The following is a 21,888-nucleotide window of genomic DNA, read 5'->3' as shown; positions in this document are numbered from 1 at the left end:
TTCGAGTCCATATCTGTTTTTATTTTTAAATAAATGATTCCTATGTGTAGTCTTTAAAGAGATTCTGACAAAATTTGAAATAGTATGAGAAGTTGAGACTCCTAGTATATTTTCTGTACATTTCTTGTTTACTATGAGCTTTATAACAGTCGTTAATCAAATCAATTCATCCTGTGATATTTTATTCAGTGGAAGCTATTGAGAAGGAAAATTCTAAATGGTATGGGCGAAACCTTTGAAACCCCGTTGTGTATATTTTTTAGATGGATTTTATACTGGACTGGGTTGGTACCGCTTTTAAATATCTATGTATCAACATTTTGTACACAGGATGTTTCCAGCTAAGAATTCAATATAACGTGGCATACGTGCAGTTTTTTCTTATAAGCCAAAATTCGTAATATGCTATCAATATTCAAAACACTAAGGTTTGCGTACACAAAAAAGTAAAATCACAAAAGTACTGAACTCCTAGGAAAATTCAAAACGGAAAGTACCTAACAGTAATCAAATGGCAAAATCAAAGGATAAAACACATCAAACGAATAGACAACAACGGTCATTTTCCTGACTTGGTACAGGCATTTACAAATGTAGAAAATGGTGGATTGAACCTGGTTTTATAGCGCTAAATCTCTCACTTTTATGACAGTCGCATCAAATTCTGTTATTTTTACAATGATGCGTGAAGAAAACAGACAAAATCGGTAGAATAGTCAAAATATGGTTACAGTAGTCATCACTGTGGAACAATCTCAAGACAAACAAACATATACAAAAAACACAAAAAAGCATCTATCAAATTGAAAAACACTTTCTTTGTTACGCGTGTTGTGCGTCCGAAAATGCAACGTCTCAAAAAAAGAAATTTTGACGTTCAATGTCTATTCAAAACAATTTTAATTTCACATGGAAACTGTTGGTATGCAGGTTTATAAAATCAAAAGTTATGTTAGAATTAATCAAAGAAACAGACCGAAATTAAGAATTATGATCCAGCAGTTCTTTAGAATTATTAAGAATCCAAATATGGTTAATTCTACTACGCGAATGAAATAATCGTATGTCGTTTAATATATTATCAAATTTATAATAAATCAATAACATATGACATATAATAGAACAATAACATAATGACATATAATAGAACAATAACATAATGACATATAATAGAACAATAACATAATGCCGGGATCTTTAAAAGTACAGAAACACGTTATAAGAAACAAGGAAACCTAAAAAGTCGCATGTTCACACCAACAAAAATGAAAGATATCACATAAAATAGACTAAACAATAAAATCATTATTTATAATTGAACAAAGGCAAATAAAAGAGCAATTTAACACGTTGCTAAGATTATAAAAAACGTCAGTACGCAGAATCTATACATCAAGACCATCATGTAAGGCTTAGCTGACACAGCTAAGTCAAAATGACTAATTTGAGTGACACTGATGAATCCTAAATAAATTAGGACGACAGCAGTGTATCGATGTTCAAAGCAGTGAGACTGGCTGTTCGGCGTCGAAACGGTTAGTGTCACATCTTGTAATCTATGTACAACAACCTAACTATACACCGTACATAAGGATTAAGGAGTTGTGTGGTCAGCTAAACACAGTACACAACGCTTCTTTATGGATAAAATATCGAAAAATAACATATGTATGAAAGATTTCAATGCCAATTGTTGAAACAGCTACACCTATTACACACACATTGACCTTATATCAGAAAAAGAGTTGCAATGAATATAGAATTATATCAGATGAGACGAGGACCAACTTCTTTGACAAGTATTTGCACATGCTTTTACAATGTTTAAGTAATCACTCTTGTTTTGGGAAAATAATGAGACATCTCTAATCATCAACCTACGACCAAATCGACTATTTGATTGTTAAGAATAATCTTAAACTGCACAAGAATCCGTCAATGTTTGTCTGGAATATGACTGGTCAAAAAGGACATCTTTATAGTCATCCATTTTTTTTTTAAACCAAATCATTTCTTAAAACAGCAATTATATTTAGATTTAAGAACACATTGATATTATGTGAACAAAACAAAGATTTTCGTTACCGTGTAAGATCAAAATCACTCACGACCGCTTGGTTAGTACCTTTATCCGCTGTACGATGATACACAGTGAGGTTGTAACGTTCTTATATAATTGTACTGCTACACTACTGTTTCCACCGTGTATCATTGTACAGCGGATATAGGTACTACCAAGTGGTAGTGAGTTATTTTGATCTAACACGGTAATGAAAATCTTTGTTTTGTTCACATAATATCAATGTGTACTTTAATCTAAATATAATTGCTGTTTTAAGAAATGATTTGGTTTTAAAAAAAAAATTGGATGACTATAAAGATGTCCTTTTTGACCAGTCATATTCCAGACAAACATTGACGGATTCTTGTGCAGTTTATAAAGATTATTCTTAACAATCAAATAGTTGGGGTTAAGCCTGATTTGTTTAAAAAAATTGAGATAAAGGAAAGTATAAAAAAACCTGTAACGAACAGAGCGCCCTTTTACAGTCATACCTACTGGGCGTACTAGTATCTTAATTTTCTTTAAAATCAAAAACTTGGCTTATTTATAAATGTCACCCAACATAACAAAAACCTGCTATATTCGACGGCAAATTGAATTTTTATTTTTTTGATCTCTTGTAAGATATCTCCAGAAGAGGTATAGATTCATTTTTTGAACTTTTCACTAGCAGAAGACATTCAGGGGATGTTCAGAAGAGACCAATAAAACGCCCCTAGTCCGTACATTTCACTCCGCCAATGTTGGTTAAATTCATTTTAATGATAAACGTTGCATTACTTCAACAAAAATAGTGGAAAAACATCGTTACAACACAATGATACATTTAACATTGAAAAGGGAGAATGATCAATTCCATAAGAGAGATTCTTGGCTAAAAGTACCTTTTACTAACCGTTGCAAAACAAACCCACTATTAAAAGGGGAATAACTAATTTAAACAACCGATGTCTGTTAGGGTAAGATATAGCAGGAATTGAGATTTACAGAATGTTTTTTATTCGTTAAAAGAGTCAACTATTTATTAAACATGTTTAAACAAATGTAAGGTTGAATATTGCAAACATGATGTACGGTCTTCTCGATTTGTCACGTACATCAAAAGTAGTTTAATTAAAAAGTTATTTTCTTTTTGCAATTTTATATTAGAGTGTAAAAGCTTTGACAGAAGCACATTTTTATGTACATATATCTCTGAGTGTACTAAATTTAAAATTTACGAAAATCGATAATTTGTTACCAAAAGTTTTCCCCGCATTGGTTTGATTTTTATAAAAATTTCGGAAATAATCCGTTTTTGATCTAGATATTAGAAAAACTGTCATGGTGGACACGTAATTCGCCGGCAAGGTTTCATCAGAAATATTAGCGAATTTACCAAGATGGACACAACAGACTTTCATTTTAATCTCCTTGTCAATGCAGCACTGTCTGTTCTTGGATTCCTGATATGTTACAAAGTGATTCCACCGTTTGGGGAAATGTTTATACAAGCACATCTGTTTGGTATAGACCAGAGTAAAACAACCAAAGCAAAAGTGTATGTTATAGTTTAATAGTCCCTTGGTTGATAAATTAATCAACTTAAAATTACGAAAGCACATACTTTACTCCAGTCCTCAAACAAATAAAAGGAATGAGTGCAAGAAAAAGTCGCTGATCTTCCTGTGGGCATGGTGCCATTGGTGGGAATCTGGGTCCATTTGCCCAAAAACACTCTTCCATTCAGATTCTCTGCCTTTCACTTTCACATCCTATATGTTCGGAGTTCCCACTCATAGTCTGATGCAGCCTGTCTATTGATTTACTGTAAGTGCAGTGGTCTCGTTAGCCCAAAATAGAAGGGTGCCCTCATCTGCGCCCTTCTGCCCTGAGGCCGTTTTCCGAAAAACCCTTGTGCCGTTTTGGTAAAATTGCCTTTTGTTTCATCGATTTTTTATCAGAAGTTAAAAAAAAAATTACATATATATATATATGACACCTGGTGATTGCCCCCAGGTAACCAGGTTAATCATGTCATTACAATCGAATATTGTGGATAAGACTTCAAAGGTGTTTATTACTATAGGTAATTTAATTAAGACAATATACTTTTTTGTCATAAATATGATGAATGTGTCCGCTTTTTATTTTTTGATCTCCAAGTCATTATTGAAGAGTGTATGCATGAAGACTTTCATGAATTTAGAATTGAATTGAAGTAATCAAAATAAAACTATGCCTTCACAGAAACATTGTCCATCTCAACTTGTGAGCGACAAGCAGTCGTAACCATGCTGGAAATTAATTATGCAGTGACTTCCCCTGAAAAAGCTTAATACTAAATTGTGCTCCTAAAATATTATCTAGCACTAAAAATAGGAAAAAATAACCAAATGAATACAAAATTATATAAGAATGAAACCTTAATGATATTAACTGTCTTTGAACATACAAAAAAATTAAATTGCATTTTATTTTTGATATTAAATCATACCTTTGGCAATCCATGTTTTATAATTATTCAAGAAAGAAATATGATAATGTTATATGGTTGGATGGTGCCATGCTATCAACTTACACTAGTGGAAGTGTACAGTTAAACTCTCATCACAAACCAACTTGATGAAGCTACACTAAATAATATATTGCTAAACACAATGAAAAAAGGTTTAGAGGGCCAAGCTATAGATGAAAATTTTGAAATACAACTACTCTGTCATGTACATGTGTGGTAAACTATGAGATGTTTAGTTTATGTTCTTTTTTTTGAAAGGAGAGGGGGTGGGGGAGAATAGTAAGTTTATTTTGCCTCTTTTGGTTAATAGTATGAATGTGTATTGCCATGTTTTATGAACATGTCGTATGAATGACTTTTCTTATGCAAATTTTATAGAATAAATAATCAAAACAACAACTTATGCATCTTTATTAACAATATATACAGTAGAAAAATATGTGAACTCGTGATACACGCAGGGATGTAGACAAAAGAAATGAGCATGCCTTCTCCTATCATAAAAAAAGTGCCCTGCCCTCCACTAGCACCCTGCCCCTTTTGAATTCTAGCTAGACATACAATGTAGCTACACATATTTTTTCAATGTAAATGTTTCAAAGATCAAAGCTCTTCCATGTCTTCCTTGGCCAATCTTCAATGTTTTTAAGCTAAATACATGCAGAATTTGCATTAAAGCATAAAATAAAGTGCTCCAACTTAGACCAACTTATATTATTTACTTGAGTGCCTATCTTTATACCTTGGTCTCTATCAATACGACAATAGACCACTTTCAAGTTTGTCCTTCAACTAAAAAATACCTCGGCAATTATGTGTGCCTTTATGACGACATTTACCAGATAGAGAGGATCGACTGTATCCCTGCACTATCAACATTTATCAAGCGTCTTAGTGATCATAATTGTGCAGGATAAACTAGAAATATTTTTTGTTTTGTAAGTACTTAATCACAATTCCCTAATGATAGCAGTGCTGATTATCAGTTATGAGAATTTAGTTTGCCGAATAAATTGTGCAGGTTAAATTAGAAATAATGTTTCTTCTGTAGGTACTTGCAATTGAATCACAATTCCCTAATGACAGCAGTACTGATCATTGCTGATTGTCAATTTATTATGATAATTCAATTTGCTGAATAATGCGTGTAATATAGTATCATAAAGTTTTCTGTCCACTAGCTCAACATGGGAACAGAATTGACGAGGCCCCTAAATGCACAAATGATTTTCACTAAAACCAATGTTTTTGACAGAATTCATCAAACTCAAAAGTTATCTATTCTTCCTAAACTATCTCACAATGTGATCTGAAAATATTTAATACACCTGTAGCATGTTTAATACATCTGTAGTTTGAGGTTAAAACAGATTGAAGAGTATGTTAATTGACACATTTTGCATGCTATAAAAATAAGAAACTTGGTATGATTGCCAATGAGACATAATCATAATAACATTTGGAACAGCGACCAAATACATGTACATGTAATGTAGATGTTAACAAATATAGATCAGCACGAATCGATCACTTGACAGACTTCAACAATAAGCAAATAGCATACCACATACATACATTGTTTGTCAGTTTGTAGTACAACTGTATTGAGTTTTAAAAGCCCCAGAAATTACACCCTTAAAAAAATTACATGTTACAACTGTTAATCATGGTAAAAAGGAATCGATATATATTTCATTTACATTTTACATTTTTAGTAAATAAGCTTTTAAATTTTAGAGAAATATTCAATCCTTCATTAGTTTTAATATAAATACAGCAATCATTTTGCAAGAAAGATTCTACATTTATACAACACAAAATGTACCAATTTTACATACCTTTGGACAATGTTTTTGTTTATTTCTCAGCACTTGAGAGTGAAACGATAAGTGTTAATTTATTAGATTTGACCATCATGGTCATAATTCTTTAATTTAATGTTTCATAATTTTGTTTATCAAGATAATTATTTTTATGATAAATGTAAGTTTACCATTTTATTTTAGGGTATAGAATTTACAGACTTTTTTTTTATGATTGAGTTAAGTCGTTAAGTCTGCTAATTGATATTTTATCGTATGTTTTTATATGTTGTGATGTTATGCTATTGTTTCAGAAAAAGGGAGAAGGTTTGGGCCCATTAAAACGTTTAATCCCGCTGCAAATGTTTGCACCTGTCCTAAGTCAGGAATCTGATGTACAGTAGTTGTCGTTTGTTTATGTAATATATACGTGTTTCTCGTTTCTCGTTTTGTTTATATAGATTAGACCGTTGGTTTTCCCGTTTGAATGGTTTTACACTAGTAATTTTGGGGCCCTTTATAGCTTGTTGTTCGGTGTGAGCCAAGGCTCCGTGTTGAAGGCCGTACTTTGACCTATAATGGTTTAATTTTTAAATTGTTATTTGGATGGAGAGTTGTCTCATTGGCACTCACACCACATCTTCCTATATCTATTTATAACCATGATTTATATAACATGTACATGTGATAAACTACTTTTCACTGTCTTAATGAATATATCTGAATTTCATGATTGTCACATTTATTTTTCAGCCCTGAAGCTTTAGGTGTAATTTGTGGAGCCATTTTCCTGATAATTATGTTCCTTTTTATACCAGTTCCCTTCTACAAACATCTTTACTACACAGAAAATTACAAGAGTTTTCCTCATAATGAGGTAAGATTGATATAGTTTTCAGGTTTTAATGAAAAATTAAAGATACTTTTTTTACGAATGTATTATCAGAAAACATGCATGTAGAATGTCAGACATTTCTATAAAATGACTGGTCAAATACATGTACATAAATTAACGTCTAAAGAAACTAATGTAATGGTACAATTTGTCTACAAGAACAAATAACAAACAGTAAAATGAAGTTAGTTCAATGGCCTTTTTTTTTTATCAATTGTTTATTTATTTATTACTTTTTAAGTTTATAAACCAAAATTTATATGAAAACAAGAATGTGTCCATAGTACACGGATGCCCCACTCGCACTATCATTTTCTATGTTCACTAGACCCAGAAATTGGGGTCAAAACTTTAATTTTGATAAGATTAGAAAGATCATATCATAGGAAACATGTGTACTAAGTTTCAAGTTGATTGGACTTTAACTTCATCAAAAACTACCTTGACCAAAAACTTTAACCTGAACTTCACACTATCATTTTCTATGTTCAGTGGACCAAAAAATTGGGGTCAAAACTAAAATTTGGCATTAAAATTAGAAAGATCATATCATGGGGAACATGTGTACTAAGTTTCAAGTTGATTGGACTTCAACTTCTTTAAAAACTACCTTGACCAAAAACTTTAACCTGAAGCGAAAGGACGCATGGACGCACAGACAGATGAACGGAGGCACAGACCAGAAAACATAATACCCCTCTACTATCGTAGGTGGGGCATAAAAACTGAAGTTTACAAAGCCATGTTATAAATTTTGAATTTATATTAGGGTCATGTTTAGTGATCATATGGTCAGTTATTGTACAGAGAAATAAGTTAATCTAGTAACAGTATCCTAAAATTTATAAACCACATTCATTTCAGTCTAAGTGAAGAGAAAAACAACTGTATTGAAATAAGTCTTTCATTGATTGCTATTTTCTCTATGTATATTTAGTCAAACTGTCTGTGTCACAGTGGTATATACATATGTATACATGACAACAAATGGAAGTTTTTAACGACCTTGACTGGCTATATATACAGCCCTTGCACGGTCGGTGTATACATGTAGTATACACCCTCTCTATATATACCAAAAATTTAAAGAAACAAAACATGTGTTATATCAATGGTAGAAGTGAATGGCATGATCCCTTGTTTCTTTAATTGTGAAAGGAAATCAAGGGAGACAAACTGTATTTCTAATAGAATTACTGATGTGTGTGATATTTATTTACATGTAACACCATATTATAGTTCAATTATCATTGATGATTCTGACAGTTGTAAATATAACTAATTTGTATCTTGACTTTTTAATTCCGGCATACATTGTTCATTAACATTTTACATATGTTTTATGTAAATCATCTATATTTTTTTTGTTTCAGTATATAGAATACATAGCAGCACTATTATCAATATGCTGTATGATATTCCTGGGTTTTGCTGATGATGTGTTAAACCTGAAGTGGCGACATAAAGTCATGTTACCAACCATTGCTTCACTACCTTTATTGATGGTCTACTTTGTCAACGTTGGATCTACTACAATTGTGGTACCAAAACCTTTCAGGATGTACCTAGGACATGATGTTGATTTGAGTAAGAGCTTATCAATAGGAAAATATCTTTAGAGGCAGGAATTAGGACATTACATTATTACACTAATAAGGGTAGAGGTTAATTACACAAAGATAAGTTAACACATTTGCTTTTCTTTACATATCTTAATTATGAAATTATTAGATATTTGAAAATATACTTTGAAATATAGCAACTTTACAACATGATAAAATGAGAGTATTTTTTTTAAAATTAGGTGATGTGGTATAATCGCCTCATGATGAGGCACAAGACTGCAAATGAAATTAAATTAATGATGTGGATTTAAGCTGCAATAGATAAATCAACAGCCTTCGTTCAACAAAAAATCAAAACCCATACCAGTAAAGTTTTAGCTTTCAAATTTAATTACAAGAAGCAAAACCCATCCTACTAAATGTTAAGCTTTCAATTTTTTTTTGCATTGTTTACCATATTGTCAATTTATATTCTATATGTAAAGGACTCAACACCAAAAGAAAATGTACATATATATGTTGTGTTTATTTTTCAGGTATCTTGTATTATGTTTATATGGGTATGTTAGCTGTATTCTGTACCAATGCTATAAATATACTGGCTGGAGTGAATGGTCTGGAAGCTGGACAATCATTTGTTATTGCTGTTTCTGTTGTTATATTCAACATCCTAGAATTGTCAGGTAAAGTATTATGTAAGATGGCAGTGATTGTAGCAGTAACATTCCTTTCAGTTTTATTTTTAAAAGGTGGTACCTAACACTACAGGGAGATAACTCTGTAAAATCAGCTAATCATTTTAATTACATTGTGTTGTTAAAGGGATATTAAGCTTCTCAATGATCAAAATGAGTGTTTGTTAAACTAATATATAACCAGTGTAATTTTTCTGATAAAACGGTTGGTTAAAAAAAAAAAAAATTGTCAAAGGGTCAAAGTAAATACTTTGTCAAAATTTTAAGAAAATTAAATGAGCCAAATTAATTTTAGTTCAAGTGTTGGGTACCACCTTAAATATTTTTTTTATTGTAAAATTGTCTGTGAAGAGTGATTACACGAAATAGGACTGTAGGTTCCTTTAATTTTTTGAGAATTTGAGAAAAATTAAATATTCAGTATCATTTTCATGTTTAAAAATGTAAAAATAGGCTTAACTTGCTAATTTTTATAATATCCGTTTTTATACCTTTCAAGAAATGGAAAAAATGCTTAATTTCACTTTGTAATTGTTTTCTGCAATATGACACAAAGCTTGGGATAAATGGTCAAAAATTTTGGGGCTTGAACGACATCCAAAAGTTAAACGGACATAAAAATAATACATTTTTTCCCATTTTATGCAGAAAAGAGGCCACTGACTTGGTACAATTGGACAATTTTTGAACGCGTCAGATATGTCGAACTTGCAAAGCCAGGAATTTCTTCCAAATTTCAAAATAACATCAATAGCGTCATCTATTCTAACATAAGACATTGAGCAATCCTGTTTGTCAATAAGATCATTAATACTTAGATGTTTATCATCATTATGTGGTGAAGATAAGTCCAATATTAAACGCTTTTTACCAGAATATTTCCCTTCTGCAATACCAATTGGGCTTACCCTATATTTTTGAAAAGGGGGATCCTTAAAAGGCCCATACAAGAAACCTTTAAAAACTTCTTTCTCTATCAAATCAGAAACCACATCTGGTTGTGTCCTAGCAGATAAACTATTCCTACATTCTTTTGTAGGTAAATCTGTTGTAGATACCATAGTATCAAATCCTATCTCTAAGCCATTGCATAAATAGTTAACAAATTTTTTGTCAGGATGAGAAATTAATTCTTTTGCAAGTTTAATAACATAATTGGAGTAGTAGCCAGATATGGGAAATCATGTAGTCATTGACCTTGCTTATTTGTTGTTATTTTCTCAAACTTTTGTGAAGAGTTTACTGTATGTGGCTTAGATTGTACTTCAGTCCTACCTTGAGAGGGGAAAACTTTTTGACAAGATAATAGGGTATGACCAGCGACTTTACATCTGCTACAGATATGTGAAAAATGACAAAAACTCCTAGTACAACCCCTACTGGTATTAAAATTATTGCAAACCTCCCGCCCAGAATGATAAATTTTCTTTCTACCTAACTTATCAGTAGTGTCTACCTGCCTTGATACTTTATCTGGGTAGTCTTGATATGTCATGGAGGTTTGCATAGGACAAAAAGCAGTAGTGTGATCAACCAAATTACAAATTTTGCAAACATTTACATTCCCACCAGCAACTATTAATGAAAGAAGATCCCTATCTCTTTTGCTCCAGTCAACCTTAATCCTTCTCTCCCTTAAAAGAGCTGCTGATTTTGCAGAAAACAATTTATGGTAATCATAAAATCTGTCACCATAAAAATTACTAATATCTATAATCTCATCTTCATAAGCATCTAGCTCTGCTCTACGGTCAGGGTAAACGGATGACATGACCCTCTTAAACTTGCCAAATGCCTTAATGAATTCTTGAATTGTGAGTTTTCTATTAAGACGGGGATCTGGCTTCCCAGAAATATTTAACTCTAACCCATTAGCTGCAACAGAGTGAATTTGGGGAGTTTCATAGTTTGGGATAAGAAGAGATGCCAAATTAACATCCTTACCGTCAATGATTTGCTTTTGAATAGAAGGAGATATAATGTCCACATTAGAATATTCATCCGAACGCACTCCACATGAAACATTTCCAACTTGTGGTCCTGAGATGAAAGATGCATGCTCTTGTGTATTTCCATTTAAAACGGTATTATTTCCTCTGTTAGACGTTTCACTCCTATTCCCAATCCCTGCATGGTTGTACCACTGTTGAAGGTTGAATTCGCGATCTCTACCTGTGTCATGAGTACAATTGTCTCTGTAAATTAGCTGTTTGAAGGTCTCTTGAAGTCCTTCAAAACACTGAGCTATGTTCCTGTCTGTTCCACCATTCTCATTTTCACCATTTGTAACACTGCTTCTGTGTTGAGGCACTGATTCTGCTAAGTTAATTGGAAGAGTGCTCTCTGGTGAGGAATCTGCGTTAATCTCATCACTAATGGTGTCTGTCTGTTGTGTCTCTAAAGATGTTACTCCATCAAAACAATTCTCTAAATAAAGTTGTTTTAACACTTGTTTTGACATACCAGAAGGTGTTCTTATTCCCTTTTTGTTAAGTTCTTCTTTTAGTTTGTTTATTGTCCAGTTAGAAGGGTTATTAGAATCCCATTGGGTCTCATACGGAGAACTCCTAGTTTTCCTTCGAACACCTTTTCCTCTGCCAGACATTTTGTTGTCAGTTATTCCAAAATAATGTTTTATTTTTTCAGGTTATATAGTTTGAATTATATTTAGTTGTTTAAAAACTGTAATATAGCTTTTGTAAAGTAATCCAAACACTGAAAGTTCAAGTTTTTAGCTAAAACACTATTAGCACTATTAGCTAAGATTATTCTATAACTACTTAATCTGCATTTAGATAAATGAATACTCAAGGCAGCATACACAGGTTTTTAATACACAACTTGTTAATGGGATACTCCTTAGTGGGAGGAGTTAAAACTGCACCCAGATTAATGTATCAAGAAACAAAGGACAAAGGAAGCCAAATGCCACAAGTGGTCACTAATTAACAAGACATGTATATTTGTATTGGAACTGATGAAATTAGACCTCCTGCTAAGAACATGTGATAAACTTCATATCTAACTGATTGACATATGATAATAAATCTGTTTCATCTCAACAGCAAAGAAAATACACATCCTGGGAAAATCCTAAAATAATGACTACTGAGTAATTAAAATCAAATTATGTATAAACATAACTTATATAACATATAAGCACCTATTTCTGCACTGTAACTGTACTTTGACTAAACCAAATGTATTAAACTTGTAAACAATGTTTTATTACTACCAAACACAAATCAAGTTTAAATTTAGGTGGTGTCACTTTCACTGTTAAAGTGTTCTGTAAATTTAGAATTTATCAGAAGTTTTTATTAATGTGAATAATGCTACCCTTTGAGTATCGTAATAAGAACTTGCATTCTTATATATGATACATATATTATCTCATTATCTGTATGAAACTATTCCAAAAAATTTAATAACTAAATTTACATTTGTTTACTCTTTGAAAATTTCTACAATAAATGCATGCTGATTTTTTTGAATTTACAGTTATTAAATTGAATAATTCTAAAAAATTACTTGTTCTTTACAGTTGATAATAAAAATGAATTAGTAAAAAGTAAGATGGTGTAATTTTTATATGGTATTATAATATGGTTTTGGGCTTTGCTAGAATAGTACATTGTACCTTGTAATTTAATACCTTGGTTTAGACTAGCCTATTTATAAAAAAATGTCAAATTTACAGATGCAAAGAATTTTGATTGATATTTTGTCACTCTATTGCTTTTAGTCGCAAAAGAGGGATCTAGAATTCTAGACATTTGCAATTATCTAAAAATTACAAATCAGATTAAATATGATACTTGTGCTCCAATGGAGGAGAAGGGTGTAGGTGGGTTGTATACTTATTAACCTCTGTCTGTCCATCCTTAATTGCATTTACAAATACTAGTTTCCTGAAAAATCCAAGATTCATGCAAGCTATTTGTTGTATTTTTATATGCATTGCTCATCAACTTCCTGTTTACCATATTCTTACACCTAAATTAAAATCCATCCATAACTCTCAGTCACAATGTACGCAGAAACTTAAAAAGTGGGAGCTTCTTAAAATATGGTACATGTGTAATGCTTCATGTGAACATGCTACTGTATGACACTTATTCACATCCATTGCTCATCATACCTACAATGTTTAGTAGAAGTATCATTGGTGAATAAAAATTAAAGAACATCTTGTTTTTTTACAGGAATGTCTAAGTATACGTAATCAGCTAAAATGCTTTCAATTTGACTACAGAAAACATGTTTTTGTAGGTCCATGTATATTCAAAAGAATCCTCGGTGTTGCATAGTTTCACAAAATGCAAAATAATCACATACCTGTATGTATAATATTAAAATTTAATATTACTGTACTACATTATAATGCTTATTCCAACATTTACAATGATGTAATTTCAGGATGTTGTACAGAGGCACATGTTTTTAGTTTATATTTTATGATGCCATTTATAGGAGTGTGTTTAGCTTTGCTCATTCATAACTGGTAGGTAATTTCTTAATATGTAAAACTAGTTATCTACCTTCCTTAATGATACTGATTTTTAAATGACTGCAAAAATTAACTGCTGTATAATGGTGTTGTGACTTCATCATTGTTGTCCTCATATAAAATTGAGAATGGAAATGGGGAATGTGTCAAAGAGACAACAACCCGACCAAATAAAAAAACAACAGCAGAAGGTCACCAACAGGTCTTCAATGTAGCGAGAAATTCCAGCACCTGGAGGCGTCCTTCAGCTGGCCCCTAAAAAAATATATACTAGTTCAGTGATAATGAACGCCATACTAATTTCCAAATTGTACACAAGAAACTAAAATTAAAATAATACAAGACTGACAAAGGCCAGAAGCTCCTGACTTGGGACAGGCGCAAAAAACGGCAGGGGTTAAACATGTTTGTGAGATCTCAACCCTTCCCCTATACCTCTAACCAATGTAGAAAAGTAAATGCATAACAATACGCACATTTAAATTCAGTTCAAGAGAATTCCGAGTCTGATGTCAGAAGATGTAACAAAAAAAAACAAAAAAAATGACAATAATACATAAATAACAACAGACTACTAGCAGTTAACTGACATGCCAGCTCCAGACTTCAATTAAAATGACTGAAAGATTATGATTTCATATTTGGTTCCAGACAATAACTTGAGTATAAGTGTATGGATCTCTATGAAATTGTACAACAAAGTACTCCCCAGATATTTCATAAAGCATCCTGGTAAAAAAGCAAATTTGAAATACCATCCTGCTTCAAAAAATTATAGCATCACATCAATAACACCATCTATAGGAAAATCAATTCTTTTAGCATCACGTTCAGAAATATAGCATCACATTATCATGATGCTAAAAGGTCCAGGGGAGAACACTGAGTTCCATACCAATTTTATACCAAAAAGGGTGGTTTGGAACAGTTTGCTTTTGGTTCTGTTTTGGTATAAAATTCAAACATGTTTCTGGTTTGCAGACAATAGCTTAAGTATTAGTGAATGAATTTGTATGAAATTGTACCACAAGAATCCATACCACAAATGGAAGATTGGATAGAATTTGGGGGATATGGGCATACTGGCTTATAAATACAGGGTAAAACAAGCAGTTTTAAAACTTTGTTTTATTATTTGGTATGTTGCTATAGTAGAAACATTTAGGCATTGCCGTGTTAATCAGAGTATGTTTCATGCTTCAGAAATATATTTCAGAAGAAGATAGTAAATAACAAAAACTCGTCAAAGATGTTCACCAGGCTCACGTTAAGTCATTAGTTTAAAAAAGGAAAAAGGAAAAAAGTATAAAGTTGAAAAGCATTGAGAACCAACAATTCTGAAAGGTTTTGCCAAACATTAATATTTGTCAGAATTGTGAGACAAGTGAATTCTCATTAGTAATGACAGCACAACCTTAGAATGGGCAGTCAATTAAGACAGAAGACTTGAAAAAAATAATTCATGGGGGCTTGAATTTTATCGTGATTTTACCACAGTTGGGCCCTTTATGACAAATATTTTACCGTTAGCAATAGCGAGGGGTAAAATATTGGCATAAAGGGACAACCCTTGGTAAAATCGTGATATATTCAAGCCCCCATGAATTATTTTGATTCTTATAGGACAAATACAGCAGTTATTTTGGATCCAGTGCTTTAGGTGGAGGCAAATATTTAACGTTCCAATACATAAAGGTATTATCAAATTGGCGTAAAACAACGGAGCAAACTGAATTAGTGACATTTTACCATAACATATTTAGATAGTTTTGGATGAATTTAAATGATACATGTACTTTACCATTTGTCTTGCATGTATAAAAAAAATGGCATATATCACATTTATACCACATTTAAGCATCGTTTGTTTAAGTTTCCTTGTTGTGATGATTTTTGGTACACAAGCATGTATTTTCCCATAAAATGTATTCTTACGTCATCGTTCTATGAAGTCAAGCACCTCATTCATAAAAAAGCATATGACATTAATTAATTCATATTTTACCACGGGTGTGTACTCAAACATTTGAAGGACGTCATGTTAGAATCTAATTTTAATCTCCCTTGTGATTATTTTTCCAATTGAATTATTTACATTTATAACATTTTATTTTATCACAGGTATCCATCTCGTGTGTTTGTTGGAGATACATTCTGTTATTTCTCAGGGATGACATTTGCTGTTGTAGCTATACTAGGACATTTTAGTAAAACTATGTTACTGTTTTTTATACCACAAGTTGTCAACTTTGTGTATTCAGTTCCACAATTATTTAAATTTGTTCCATGTCCACGTCATAGATTACCAAGGTAGGTTTATTTACCAAATACCAATATAAAGAATTGAAAAAATTCTGATACTTTGTTTGAAAGTACTGTGAATTTTAGTGAGGTTAAATTCAAGATACAATGTAGTATGCAAAAATGGAATGCGAAACTAAGGTGCAATCAAAATTCATAAGCTGAAGAAATACAAATAAAATCAAACAAACAAACAAACAAACAAACTATCAATTAAAAATACCACAAAACACTTCACAGAAATCATAAGAGAAAAATTAACTCCATCAGGAACCAGGGGTCCCTGTTTGAAGTCCATGCTCCTGACGGCTAAGCATTTTGTGTTCAACCAATGACACTCCTTGTATTGTTCAATGCAAATAATGCTCAATAAAAGGATGATAGTTCACATTCAATAAAGAAGAAAATGGTGCAGTTCAATGGATACATTTAAAGATATTCATCTGGTTTATATTTATTTAAAATATCATACTTATTTTCCTTATCTCCGAAATGTTCAAGATTCATTTCATTATGACATTAAGAATTTTGATCAAGATTTTAAAAACTCTTAAGGTTGAAAGTTTGAGCCTTGGGTTGGTGTGTTTGACTTTGATCTTAAATTAACCAAGATTTTCCTGCCTAAGTTACTACTAAAAAGTTGCCCATTGTTCTGAGATTCATAATTTTGTATTGATCGTTACATTATATTATATACTAGATATCATTTTGTATGATAAAAATATAAGAATGAAAAAATTCTTCTTTTTCATTTCAGATATAATAGTAAAACAGACAAAGTGGAAATGAGTTGCACAAAATACAAATATAGTCAATTAAACATTATTGGAAAGTTATGTGTGACAATATTTCGATTATTACGAGTGTTAGATGTAAAGGATAATGTAGGGGAAGATGGACAATACACAGAGTGTAACAATATGACATTAATAAATCTTATATTGAAGTTTACTGGTCCATTACATGAGAGAACTCTAGTTATCATACTTATGGCAATACAGGTAAAAAACATTCTTTTAGAATTTTCTTGTCACTTAAAATTGAGAATGCAAATGGGGAATATTTCAAAGAGACAACAACATCACCGAAGAGCCCCTAAATAAAATTGTGTAATAGTTCAATGAAAATGAACATCACTCTAAACTCCAAAACATATAAATGAACTAAAATTAAAAAAACATACCAAGACTTTAAACAAATATTTGCTTATTTTCAATTTTTTCATTTTTTTTTTCCTTTGATCATTTCATATACCAATTCCTATTAAGAAAAAGCTGTTGATAGATCAATTCAAGGTTGTACAAAACACCTTGACTAAAATTACCTTCTATAAGAAAACTGACAATCCTAGTCAATTAAGAATGGAGTGGAGTGCACCCCCACGAGCAGGGTCAAACTCAAAACCTCAGTGTTGACTGGCTAGTGATTACAGTAGTAACTACTTAGATCACTCGGCCACCCCTTCCTTAACAATAGGATATGATCAAAATGTGCAGCTAATTATTAAACCCCCGCTTTAAAAAAGGGGGGGGGGTATACTGTTTTACCTCTGTCTGTCAGTCCGTCAGTCAGTCAGTCCGTCCCATGAATATTTTTCGTCGCATTTTTCTCAGGAACTACAATACAAGGATTTCTGAAATTTGGTTTTAGGATTTATATAAGTCAGCTATACCGTGTGATGCATTTTCAGATTCATCACTCGACAACTTCCTGTTTACCGCATACTTGCATATTTTTACACTATTAATATTATCCACGGGGTATCATCAGTGAGCAGTAGCTCGCAGTTTCACTTGTTTTTACAGATTTTTCTCCCTGTAATGTTATATTCTTCATTTAACTATACAAGAACCAAACAAACCAATAAAGGAATAAAGATGTGATTTTTAAGACATTTAAATTATTTTCCTTGGTGTAAATTGTTTAAAATTGGATTAGAATGGTTAAAACTTCCACAACCAAAAATGTCCTCCAAATTGCCTTTCTTGTTTGAATATAACAATTATATTTTATACTTGCAGGTCTTATGTAGTGGAGTAGCATTTTTCATCAGATATCATCTAGCCAAGTTATTCTATGATTAACAGAGAAAACTATAAACACAACATATGTACAGCTGAGGATTGCTTGGTCAAAACTTTCCATTATTTTTTTAGCTGTTTAAGGTGGTACCCAACACTTTCACTAAAATTAATTTGGCACGTTAAATTTTCATAAAATTTTGTCAAAGTACTTACTTCGATCCTTGTACAAAAATATAAAAGTTTCAAAAACCGTTTTGTCAGAAAAATTACACTGGTTATATAGCAGTTTGACAAACACCAATTTTGATCATTGAGAAGCTTGATATCCTTTTTACAACACAAAGTAATTAAAACGTTTAGCTGACTTTACAGAGTTATCTCCCTGTAGTGTTAGGTACCACCTTAAATATGATTTAATAATACTTTATATTAATTCAACTTGGGTAAATGAGAAATTTCATGAATTTTACTTTCTATAGTCTTTGCTATACTATACTATGAAAATTTTGTGTTCTATTTTTTTAATTAATCATGTAAATTATTTAAGTTCTGATGAAATGTTTGATGTATATCTGTATATTTTTGCCAGGAATATGGAAAAATGTGAAAATGAATGTTTGAATTTTAACTTGTTGAATTGTTATATAAACTACTGTATATTAAGAAAATGGGGATTATTAGATATTCGACTTAAATGTGAGTTTGGTCGTTGCATTTTAGAAAATACTACAAACAAATAATGTTATCTTAAATTTAAATGCAATCTTTAATTTTTTATGACACCTATATCTCGTTTCAACTTTTGCAAAAATGAATAGAATATTTCTGAATTAACTAATTTTTTGCATTTATTCTGACAGTTTTATATGCATACAGCCATTTACAAATTAGGTTGCTTTTAAAATTAGTTAGATGACTATCAGATTAACCCTTAAGTCCATCTGAAAACTAACCCAACTTTGAATAATACATACAAACTGACTTATAAAGCCTTCAACCTATACCAATTGGCAGTGTTCTCCCAGGAAATTTTGGATAGCATCATATTTGGCATAAAAAAAAAATTAAAAAATTTCAATGTAATTTGTCGCGTCATGGCAATGCTCTATTTCCATTATGAGATATGGGTATATTGTTTATTACAAAATTGAATTGGTATTCAGGAACTGGAATTTGTTCTATATGGGATACAATACTTACTCTTCATAAAATGTTGAGTATGTTTGATTTCTTGTCTTGAAGTTATTTGCTCTTGTTTTTGTTTTTTTGTAAGTTGACCTGGAACGATCCTGTGATACAAATCCATTTTATATATCCAAGAAATAGACATTTTGGAGATTTTTTTTTTTTTACTGATCACAAACTACCTTTGACTAATAATTATTCATATTATGTAACATATTATAGAAATATGGAAATTGCATTTATTTTCAAATTTTAATATTTTATTTGTGAAAACTGTATTATATGTTATATAATACACTGAAATCAAGTCACAATTATTCAAATTATTTAAACACCTTTAAACTTTATTATCATAATGATATTTAAGCTATTAATATAAAAAAAAAATCAATCTTGTGTGGGTAAATTATTTCAATGTTTTTCTTTGCTTGAATTTTTCTGTTAACAAGGTTCATGTTTCAAAAAAACTCTGATGAATTTGCACAGAAGTGACCTGCTCAAAGCATATAATAAATCAAATATCTTTTAAAATCAAATATTTTTTTCTATGCTCAAATTTCTGTTATATGTTATTTTGTTATAGGTTCCCCGAAAATACTATAACAATTGATCTTTTGCAATATGTATATATTCTATACAGTTAGGGAGGACAACAAAAGTTCAACGAAGGATAAAAAACTTAATTCACATAGTTTTTTCAATGACCCTCCCACCCCCCTCTTAACTTAATTTGGGAAAAATTGATTGACCCATATAGATATATGTAAAAATCAATGCCCTATAACCACATTTTGCAGCAGTTCCCCCCCCCCCCCCCCCCATACTATTTGAATTAAGTTTTTTATCTTACATTGATCTTTTGATGTTGTCCTTAATAGCTCAACTAAGATTTGTATGGTTTGAGTTTAAACATTGTTAATAAGCCTAGTCATCTTTTCTGTATCCATCCTTCGAGGGATCAGACAAGGCTGTTATTGGTGCATTTCGTCTAAATTGATTGGTTATGAATGTTTATTTTGTGTATCATTTTGACAAAATGTGTTAAGTTTTCATTGGTGCACTTCTACTTTTATATGATAACAAGCTTTAAGTTATATATAACTTTTATTTTATATACTGTGTAAGGGACCACATCAAAAGTTTTTATGCCCCCACCTACGATAGTAGAGGGGCATTATGTTTTCAGGTCTGTGGCTCCATTCGTCCGTCCGTTTGTCCTGCTTCAGGATAAAGTTTTTGGTCAAGTTAGTTTTTGATGAAGCTGAAGTCCAATCAATTTGACACTCAGTACACTTGTTGCTGATGATATAATCTTTATAATTTTAAAGCCAAATTAGATTTTTGACCCCACCCAATTTCACAGTCCACTACACATACAAAGTGAAAGTGGGAGTTACAGATTTCAGTTTTTGGTCAAGGTAGTTTTTGATGAAATTGAAGTTCATCAACTTGAAACTTAGTACATATGTTCCCTATAGTATAATCTTTCTAATTTAAATTCCAAATTAGATTTTTTATCTAATTTTATGGGCAATTGAACATAGTGTGAGTGGGGCATCCGTTTACTTTGGACACATTCTTGTTTTATCTTACATTGATCTTTTGATGTCGTCCCTTAGTTTTTCTTCTTATAAAACCAATCAATCAAGAATTATTGAACCTGTATAAACTATTTTATGAGGTGCAAATTATATGCCTTTTGTACACAAGATTCATTAAGGTTTTATTATGTTTTTAATGAATGCAGGAAATACTTCAGGTCAAGGCAAACGTTTACAAGAAAGGGCTATTACTAGAGTTGTGATTTAAGTTTATTGTATAAGGCCTCTGTATTATATATTAAGATTGAAATCCAGATTTTGTAAAATGTTTCGTCACAAAGAGGGGGTAACTCATTTAGGAATTCTTATCTTTTCTACAGATGTTTATTACATATTTTGTTATAAATAGCTTTGTTATGTTTTACTTCAATAAAGATAAACATGAATGTATAATGTTTTATTTGTGTGTTAAATTAGTTATCACATTGGTAGGTCATGTATTTAGTTTTGCCTTAAGAGGTTGAAGATTCCATACATTTGTGGTGAAAACCAAGGAGTTGGAATTTTGTATTTGCTGCTTCTCACCAAAAAAATGGAACTTGGAAATTTGAGGAACTACGGCTGCTTTACATTCATTTAGAATAATGTGTCAAGTCAAGGGGCAAGTTGTCTTAATGAATTGTTAAATTGTAAACTGCATGTATACATGATGTTAGAAATTCCTCAGTGCACCAGTCTAGTACAAGGCAGGGTTATTATCTTATCATGACTACATTAAGTGTCCTCATATGGATGGATTTAGGATTTG

The 21,888-nt window shown here is 31.4% G+C and overlaps 1 protein-coding gene across 2 annotated transcripts; it reads left to right on the top strand.

Moving 5' to 3' along the window:
• The first annotated feature begins 3,386 nt into the window (after positions 1-3,386).
• On the top strand, positions 3,387-18,483 carry LOC134698896 (UDP-N-acetylglucosamine--dolichyl-phosphate N-acetylglucosaminephosphotransferase-like). Of its 2 annotated transcripts, XM_063560575.1 has the most exons (9): positions 3,387-3,605; positions 7,118-7,241; positions 8,633-8,846; positions 9,361-9,507; positions 13,064-13,090; positions 13,939-14,023; positions 16,151-16,339; positions 17,088-17,331; positions 18,352-18,483. In XM_063560575.1, the coding sequence occupies exons 1-9, from the start codon at positions 3,448-3,450 to the stop codon at positions 18,412-18,414; spliced, it is 1,251 nt and encodes a 416-aa protein (XP_063416645.1). In that variant the 5' UTR covers positions 3,387-3,447; the 3' UTR covers positions 18,415-18,483. The 2 variants fall into 2 exon arrangements, with proteins under 2 accessions (XP_063416645.1, XP_063416646.1); XM_063560576.1 differs by lacking the exon at positions 13,064-13,090.
• The last annotated feature ends 3,405 nt before the right edge of the window (positions 18,484-21,888 follow it).

This window comes from Mytilus trossulus, unplaced genomic scaffold (assembly GCF_036588685.1).
Source record: "Mytilus trossulus isolate FHL-02 unplaced genomic scaffold, PNRI_Mtr1.1.1.hap1 h1tg000024l__unscaffolded, whole genome shotgun sequence".
In the NCBI taxonomy this organism is placed as follows: Eukaryota; Metazoa; Mollusca; class Bivalvia; order Mytilida; family Mytilidae; genus Mytilus; species Mytilus trossulus.
This window is presented reverse-complemented; position numbering and strand designations above follow the sequence as displayed.

Excerpts from the sequence above, each read along its gene's own strand:
- LOC134698896 (XM_063560575.1), top strand. The coding sequence starts at position 3,448 with ATGGACACAACAGACTTTCATTTTAATCTCCTTGTCAATGCAGCACTG. Across the intron at positions 3,606-7,117 it reads AAAACAACCAAAGCAAAAGT|CCCTGAAGCTTTAGGTGTAA; the intron begins GTATGTTATAGT and ends TTTATTTTTCAG. Across the intron at positions 17,332-18,351 it reads TCATACTTATGGCAATACAG|GTCTTATGTAGTGGAGTAGC; the intron begins GTAAAAAACATT and ends TTATACTTGCAG.